This window comes from Nyctibius grandis, chromosome 7, assembly GCF_013368605.1.
Source record: "Nyctibius grandis isolate bNycGra1 chromosome 7, bNycGra1.pri, whole genome shotgun sequence".
Lineage (NCBI taxonomy): Eukaryota > Metazoa > Chordata > Aves > Nyctibiiformes > Nyctibiidae > Nyctibius > Nyctibius grandis.
This window is the reverse complement of record NC_090664.1, coordinates 450,551-459,678: the sequence shown is the minus strand read 5'-3', so window position 1 is coordinate 459,678 and position 9,128 is coordinate 450,551. Positions and strand designations below refer to the sequence as shown.

The window sequence follows — 9,128 nt, the reverse complement described above, 5'->3', positions numbered from 1 at the left end:
TTTCGTTCAGCAAGGCAGGCCTGAGGGAGGGGTTTTTTTTTTCCAATGTGTTTGAGTGGGGAAGGGGGAAGCACTCTCCTGATTTCTTGGGAGTTAGCTTGGAATTCTGATTAGCTTGGGAACACGCCGGGACACCAGGAAACGGCATCACCCGGCCCACAGGCACACGAGTGGGGTGCCACCCCACCGCGGCCTGCGCTGTCCCTGAGGGCCGGGGCAGGCAGCCACGCCAGACGGGCAGCCTGGAGAACCAGGGGCTTCAGCGCCCCGCCAGCACTGCCCTCGGGGCCGCTCCTGTGGGGAACTGGGCCCTGAGCGGGTGATTTCCAGCCGCCCGTTAACACCTCGGGGAAGGCGGTGAACACACCGCCCGGCCCTGAGCGCCCCCGCCCCGCCGGCCGCGGCGCGCGCTGGGCACTGCAGTCCTTGGGGCCGCGGCGGCGCGCCAGGCCCTGGGCCGCGGGGCGGGGGGGACTCTCCTTCCCGTGAGGCAGCGCGGGCGGCGGCGCCGTCACGTGCCCGGCGCGGCGCGGGCCAGCCGCCATTTTAGGAGGGAAACGGGGCGCCGCTGCCCGTTGTCGGTCGTGCGGGGCGGCGTGCGGGGGGCTCCCACCCCTTGTTATTTCCCTTTGCGCTTTCTCCTCCTTTCACCCCTTTCTCTCTTCCCTCCCTCTCAGATTCGCCCCCCTCTCTCTGCTTTTGTTACCCCTCCCCTCGCTTCCTCCCCTCCCTCCCCGTCCCCTCCCTTCCCCGCCCCGCTCCCCGCCCCCTCCGGCACTGCGGAGACGTGACCCGAGCGGAGCCAGCCGCGGCCTTTTCCCCGCTGCTCCAGCCTCTCGCCGCAGAGTCGCATGTCATCTATCCAGAACCTCCAATCCTTCGGTAAGAGCCGCCGCCACCCCTTGTGCCGCGGGGAGCCCCCCAGTCAGACCCGCCCCGGGGCTGTGGCTGCCCGCGCCATCCCGTGCTCGGCCCGCTGCCCGCGCCCGTCCCCGCCATCGTCCTGCCCCCGCTGTCCCCAGCGCTGGCACCGAAGCCGTTGCTGAGCGGGTGGTGCCGTCCCCGGCGCTGCCCGCGTTACTCCGCAGCGGCAGCTCTGGCTGCTCGGCCCTGTCCTGCCGTGGCGCCGGCCTCGGGACCTGCGCTGCGTGTGCGGCGGAGGGGCGGCGGGCGCGGGGGGGCTCGTCTCCATCTCTGCTCCCTCCCCGCTCCCGTGGGAGATGCTGCACTGTGTGCCTGAGTGTCTGGTAGCACCCCAGACTGGGCTCTTCGTCAGCTCTGCGGTCCCAAAGTTGTCATCTTCGTGGGCAGAGGGAGTGTGGGGTTGGTACCCTCGGCTAAGGGCAGTATCTCCTCGCTACCTCAGTTCCAATTGCTAGTTGATTTGCTGCAAAGCGGCCTCGTCTTACCCTTACCAATGTCCCAAAACCTGATATACGCCCTGCAAAGTATGTTGTTTCTATAGATCGAGCTATACAGATGGTAGGTTATTTCTCATGTATTATTTCTCTTGTATTTACCGTGCTGGGCCGTAGTTCTCCACCTTCCTTATCCATAGGCAACAGAAGTGAGCAAGTAAACACTTTATATGATAATGTTGTCAGGCTTTTGGTCTCAGTTTTGTCTCTAATCTTCTGCACATATAAGCCATATGAGAAAGTTGTGTTAAGCACGATTTGGGAGCTCATCCTGTGCCTAGGAAGGTGCTGTCCAAAGGATTTGTTTGAAGTAATTCAGTCTTAACACCTACAGCGCTGGCTTACCTCCAGCCTTGAATCCTAAGCTCTGCCAAGTGATCTTCATGCCCGAGTCCCCTTTTTCTGTCACCTTTTCTTTGACTGAAATTTTCTATTAGTGTTTGCCCCGTAAGCTGTGGGGCACAGTGAAATTCAGCATGTTTTAACAAATGCCTTAGTAGAAATTAAGCCGGTCAAGCTTCCCAGTGCAGTACTTCTTTCCTGTGGTGCTTGCATCCTCATGATGCTTTCAGTGCCTTTAATGCTCTTGTCATTCTTGTTTCTGCAAAGGTCAGTCTATCTGCAGCTGAACTACTTCTTTTTCTGTTTCTGGTGAAGTTTTACTCTTTTGTGGCATTTGTTTCGAGTGGGTGGCAAAACTTGATCAATGTTTTTAGGTTTGAGTTTTGGAAGGAAATTTGGGAAACTGTAGCTTGCATGGCTGTCGAACGTACCCTTTCTGAAGATCAGACTCTTCAACATGATTCCGATTAGTATCAAAAAATTACTTGTGATTCATTTTAAAAAAATAATACTTCATGCTTCAAGATTTATTTGGAGCTACTGATTAGGAAACTTAGTAGGGCTATCAAATTTCTTAATAGACTGAGTGTTAAATATGTTTTTGTGGAGAACAGAGAATAAGTAGTATAACCCAGAAACCCTCCTTCGTCCTAAATGCCTTCATGTTTCACCTGTGCTAGATAAATTTAGGCTTGGAAGAATTTGAGAAATGACCTTTCTATAGTCAAAGCCTAAATGAATTTTGTTACAATTCTTGCCTAAAACTACAGTCTGGCAGAGGGGTGCTGGCTTGCAGCCAGCCTCTGATATCTGTTAGTGTCTGTTGTGTTCCATTTACATTAGTAGCCAAGAATTACATCCATGCCTTAAAATGCTGGTGGTGTGGTAGCTGTCATGGTATGAGACTTCTGTTCTGGACCTGAGAAGGAGCTTTTTTATTTGTCTCTACTTATCACTTGATCTGATAAGATATGACTTCCATATTTCACTTAAAATGCATGTGGCTCACTAAAACTTACGTGCACTTGACGTTCTCTCAGAACCATGTTTTCAGGTTCAAGGCTTTGGGATTTACAGTTTGCGAGAAATAGTGAAATAAATTGATACTGTAGCTGAAAATTGTTTGTATCCTGGAAGGCATTGAAGAAACTGGATGTGTGACAGCTGAGAACGCTATGCTCAGTTGTTAGGCTGGTGAGACTTAATACAGCAGTAGAAAAAAGTACTCTGATTTTAACAGTGTATTTTTAAAAAGGGAGAAAATGGCAATATTATCCCCTAAATAAAGCTCTTTGTGAAGCGAGAAACTTACCTGTTAGTTTTGAGCTTGGGTGTTTTCCTTTGTGGGAATGACATGAATCTTCTTCCTCCTGCCAGACCCCTTTGCTGATGCAACAAAGGGTGACGACTTACTCCCGGCGGGGACTGAGGATTACATTCATATAAGGATCCAGCAGCGAAACGGAAGAAAGACGCTAACAACTGTTCAGGGAATTGCAGATGATTATGACAAGAAGAAACTTGTGAAAGCTTTCAAAAAGGTGAAGTTGCTGATTTGATTTGATAATAAAGATATTATATAAAGGAGTATGATAGATTTTAACACTAAGTAACAGAATATTTGTTTTATTTCATTCTTGCCAGTGCACATCACTTTCATATTCAGGTTGATCCCTTTCCCTGTCTTTTGCAAAACTCCTGTCAGTGTCTAAGTGACAGTGATTTTTGCTAAAAAGTTAAATGTTTCTTTCCTATAAAGACGTAAGTAAAATATATTCTGAATGTTTCATTGACATTTCACAGATACCCGGCTTTGTTGATGTGAAGAATAAAATCAGTTTAAAGTAGAACTGTTTTTACATTCCTGCTTCTGTCGTAGCTGGGTTGCTGGTGAAAACAGAGATCTTGAGTTTCACCAGGATGAAAATATTTATTTTAAATAAATAGCATGGAGTTGAAAGGCTGTGTCTTATGGCTTTGTTTTTCATTCTTGTGATGAGTGTTGGCCAGTTCCTTCTGCACAGTAGCTAATCCTGTCTTTGCTTGAATTTACCATCAGCAGCTTAGTTTGTGTCTGTGTGCATCAGCAGAGGCATTCCATTTGCTCTGACAACCAGTGTAAAATAGATTTAGCCTTTGCCTTGCTTGGCATCAGAATTTAGTAAGCAGCTTCTGTGACAAAATTCTGCTGAAAAGACTTACTAAGCAAAATCATAATGTGCATCAGATGTCTTATAATATGAATGTTTCTCTCTAGAAATTTGCGTGTAATGGTACTGTGATTGAACATCCTGAATATGGTGAAGTTATCCAGCTTCAAGGTGACCAGAGGAAGAACATTTGCCAATTCCTCTTGGAGGTGAGGGACTGCAGATAAATATCTAAACCTCTCTGGAAGCAAGAGTGACAGGTGGCACTGGTGTTCAGTAGCCAGCTAAAGATGTCCCCTATAGTTCCTTTGTATTTTCAGCCAAAAAGTAAAATGGCACTTGCAGAATGAGAGTAAACTCTCTGGTAAGAATCAAAGCGTTGTAAATGCATTTACCCTGGTACAGCATACCAGTTGTTCTCTGGCAGTGCAACTTGAGTTCTTCATGTGTAAAATCAAGTGTTTGATACAAACCATGATTTTGAGACTGAAAAAACTATAGAGGAAGGAGACTATCGCTACTAGCTTACTGATGCAAATCATGATGTTACACTGTCAAAGAATAAGTGCCAGGACTATAGAACAAGTCAGATGTATGATAAGATTTTATTTTTTTGTATAGCCAGTTCTTCTGCTTGGCCCAGAAATGTTCTGGAAACTAGAAAACTGCTTTATGGTGTATATACAGTGTTGCAGTTTCTTTAATCAAAGTATAAGATTATGGTAACTTGATATCACTGTAATCTCCTAAATGTGTAAGCTTTACTGAAATATGTTGCTTTTCTCCTTTAGATTGGCATTGTCAAGGAAGAACAACTGAAAGTTCATGGTTTCTAAAATACATGTACTTTCATGAAGAACCCCTTCAGTATTTGGTCTTACCTAGCCTGGCTCTTCTGTGAAAAATGAATCTTTGCAGTGAATGGACTTCCCTGTTACCTGAACATTTAAAATTTGATTCATATTTGCTTGACTGCCTGAAACATGTGCTGTGTAGACTAGAAACACATAAGAAAACTTCAGTGAGGTGGTAATGAAGACACTTGTGAACTTTAACGCACTTCCAATGGAAATGTTTTAGCGATGCTTGTTCAGTTTACTCTCCACCTGGCTTAAATGTGTGGGTTGCATTAAAATAGTGTGTGTTATTGCTTAAAAATAAAAGTTTATTCATATATTTTCTGGGATATCTGACATGCTTTAGCTTAAGTTTTAAAGTAGCACAGCAGCCTTACTAAAGAATGGCTAAACTGTTTTGTGGCAAGTGTAGCTCACTGCTCATTGCATAAATTGGAAAATCCACATGATGAAGTATTAGTTAATTAATAGATTAGCTTGATGTGATTTTATCCTGTAGCTGTAAAACTAGAGCTTTAAAGTATTTTCTGTAGGTGTATTTTAGTAGCAGCATGGTAAGACATAAATTGTTTGCTGAGAAGTAACTGGATCTTCTCTAAAATTCACTGCAGTGACTATGAAATGTTAGTGTTAAGCGTAGTAGGACTAAGATAAGCTTAACTCCTTAAGGCTGCTGTTACTGAGAACATGTTAAACATCCAGGTCTTACATAGTACTCCCAGAGCATTTGAAGGAAGTGCGTGAAATTTTGTATCTCTTCTGTCACTGAGTGAAGGCAAAAGATACGGAGTTGGCTTCTGCCATGACTGTGCATTTAGTGTTGGCAAAGCAGAGTGCTTTAATCAGCTGGTGTGTTAGCTGCAGAAGTGAGGAAGGGAACAGGCTCTACACTAACCTTTTTTTTCTGGTGTGAAGAGTTTTGCTGTGATTAATACGGGGGGTTTGTAGTGGGGTTTGGGTGTTACTACAGAAAGCTGATTTAGCCTGCTTTTCTAGCAGGCAAGTCATTCAGTGTTATCTGAAGTTATAAGGCGTTTGTTCCACCATCTAGTTTTAGTTAGCTGTAGGCATTTAGTGTTCTGCTTTTAAGGCATGTCCCTTTACAGAATGCAATGACATCATTTGGTGAAACACGCAGATCTGATCTTGTGAGATAGACGTGGAAATTTTCTCTGAAACAATTCAGAACATGCTGAGCTGGGAAGCCATAAGAATAGTGGGAAAAGTTAAAACTTCTTGTAATATCATGTATTCTCTGGAAAGTAAGAGAGAGACATTACTGCTAAGACTTATTAATAACTTATTCAGAAAAAAAAAGAACTGAGGACTACCTATGTAAACATCAAGAATAGGCAAAACTATATTACTTAATTTCACCTGTGCCTATACTTTGTTTCCTGTTCAAACTTGCCTTTCTAAACAGAAATGCTCAATTTTAACTCACTTGAACTGTGTTTTTTTTAAGACTTCTGAATTCAGATATGAGCCTTTATGGCACTAACAACAATTAGGGGAGCATTATAGAGCATTCTTATGACAATCTCTTTCTCTGTCTGGTCTAGACAATTCCACCTGTAAGAATCCAGTGTCCAGTCTCTCAATCTCCATGAATTCTGCCTGGTGTTACAGGTCTTAACTGTTCCAGAAAAAGGATGTTCCAGAAGATGGTATACTGTTCAGGTATAATGTGTTCAGGAGGAGGGAAAGCCTGCTGCAAAACATGAAATACCAGCACGTAGAACGAAAATCCAAAGAACAGGTCTTAGGCAAGTCTTGCACCTTAGTAGAATAATATCATTGTACAGCAAGTTTACCTAGCCCTGATTCATAGATGCTAAAGTAATTAATCCTTTGGGGGTACATAGCACGTAGTGATTTTCATTGTATCAAATGCCAGAAAAAACCTGACATTGTCATTTAAAGCTTGTTCTCCTGCCCAAGAGGAAAACCAAGCAGTATCTTCTCCTATTTCACTGGTGTTACATGAGTGTTTCTAGTGGGTTTTTGAGTTGGAGATTAACAAATGATTAGCAAGTCTCATGTGTTACTGAGTCAGTCTTCATTTCAAATGGCATTAACTTTTACTACCTAAGCTTGAGTCATCTCTCCTTACTCATTCTGCTTGGAATAAATAAGAAAAACCTTTGTTTTCTTCCTCTTCATTTAAAAGTCCGTTCTAATAGGAGGAATCTTGCAGTTGATAGGTGGCTTGTGTTTTGTGCTCTAGTGGAGCTGCCTGTGTTTTGACCTTTGTAGCAGTCCTTATTTGTAGAAGATGAGATTTAGTAATTTTAAGTCTGTAAGCTGCCTCTTGTGTGAATTATCAGACCCTTGACCTTCACCTGTGGTCTGCTACATCTGACCATGTGCTTCGGAGATGAGTGTGAAGAGCACAGCTGTGGGCAGATGAGCGATAATTTTCTCAAGTGAAAGAACCTTTGAAAAGAATAGTGCCTGGATTGTGTGTGCATGCTGTTCATTGGTTCAGTGGCTCTGCTTAAACCTTACTTCCTGCACTACGTTCTTGCACAGCCTAAATGAAAAGCATTTTGTTCTGGAGAACATTTTTGGAGAGGGAGGAGGGAACCCCACCAAAAAACACACCTTAGGAAATAAGTTTATCTTAAGTGTGTTTTCATTAGCTTAGATTCACCTGGACTGCAAGACCTCTATAACATCTATTCTGTTTCTGTGTCTTTAAAAATCCTAATTAAACTTCCTTGAAAGCTTGGCATTTAAGATTCTAAATATATCTAAAGCCATTATAAAACTTAAGCTTCAACAACTCTTCACAGTTTTAAGTTTTAAATATTTGAAAAAATAATAATGGAGAGCTCTGCATTTTGTCCTGTTCTGCCATCCTGCTTACAATCAGTTTGGGGTTGCCCTAAAGATGCATACGGACAGATGTACCTTGAGCTCCAGTCAGCAATTATCTTTTCCTTAATCCTTCTGGAAAGCTCTAGTGTACAGGATCCATATGTTACACCCTTGTTTAAAGTGGCTCAGTAGTCCCTCTTGCTGTGTGAAAGTACGTGCAAGATTGGTATGTAGCCAGCTAAAGAACAGGGGAGGCCTTTTTATAGATTACTTTGGGACATAGTAGGGGTTACTGTGGCTTTTGGTGTGTTCAGTGTTGATTAGTGTCACTGAGTGTTCCTCTAATTAGTGTGCTACTGCCACTAGAGAAATGGAAGTGGTCTTAGAGGGTCATGTGTATTGAAGAACCTGCTTTCCTCCTAAAACTCTCCATACATCTGTACTCAATTTAGTTAGGAATGTGTACCCCATGCATGGCAACATGGTTACTTTCCAGTTGCGAGATCAAAAGCTCTTGATGAATAAGGGAAAAATGACATAGTTGGTTTGTGTTTGCTGTATAGATGCTTCATGCCTACTGTTTCCAGTTTACATTAAAAAAAAAAAAAATCTCAAAAAGGGATTTGCATTTGGCATGCCTTTTGAATGTTTGCTACGTGCCTGTGATCGAACTCTTCATGAGCAAGTCTTGACCTGTATTGGAGTGTTGCTAGAGAGCTGAGACAACAAAGACTTTTGAAATGAAATGTACCAATGTTATTTTATGTATGCTTTTCTAAAACTAATGGAATTTTGTGCTGTTATTAAGGAGGATTCTTTTTGTGAAAGATAGAAGTAGTGTAATTTAATAGTGATGTATGTGATCCTCCTGTAATCAGCTTTGATTTCTTCAAGAAATATTATATTTCCTCTTTTGAATTTCTACCATAGTCTGTACTAACCAACTTAAAAATATTGTGACTTGTACTGGGATATTGTAGCTCTAAAACAAGATGATGGTATTGGCTTGAGGCCTAAAATTTTAGGTAGAAGAGGATCATCTGATTTCTTGAATGAGCAAAATGCACAGTGTTTTAGGATGAAGTCAGTAACGTGTGCTCAAGTTTGGTCTTGGCTATTTTAGAGTGTGTTGCATCTGTGAAAGGTGACACCACGTTTCTCTAATTTGGAGTCTGATTGAAAGTGCTTGTGTGTATAATAAATGCCTTTTTTTCCATTTTAAGCCATCTTTGCTATAATTGTGCAGCAAAAAAACCCCCATGATCCAGACTCAGTTCTCCAAGTTAGGAGTAGCTGAATTCTGCAGGTGTGGTTGCAAGTAGACTGGTCGTGCCTCTCAAAGACAGGATTTAGCTGTCAGCTGTGTGTGGTCCCTCTCGCAACTGGAGAGGGGAATGGCGCTGTTCCTACAGCACAGATGGACGAGCCCCAGGTACCACCATGGGTCACCTACCCCTGTGGAAGAAGTGGCGCTGCAGTAGTTTTGGTAGCCTGTCCTGCAGATGATCTAGAATGTTGCTCTTTTAGCTAGATCCAGCAAA

General features: G+C 43.3%; 1 protein-coding gene across 1 annotated transcript; it reads left to right on the top strand.

Annotated features, from left to right (window-relative positions):
• Positions 1-531: 531 nt before the first annotated feature.
• On the top strand, positions 532-8,809 carry EIF1B (eukaryotic translation initiation factor 1B). Its single transcript, XM_068405224.1, has 4 exons — positions 532-882; positions 3,138-3,301; positions 4,018-4,119; positions 4,702-8,809. The coding sequence occupies exons 1-4, from the start codon at positions 852-854 to the stop codon at positions 4,744-4,746; spliced, it is 342 nt and encodes a 113-aa protein (XP_068261325.1). The 5' UTR covers positions 532-851; the 3' UTR covers positions 4,747-8,809.
• The last annotated feature ends 319 nt before the right edge of the window (positions 8,810-9,128 follow it).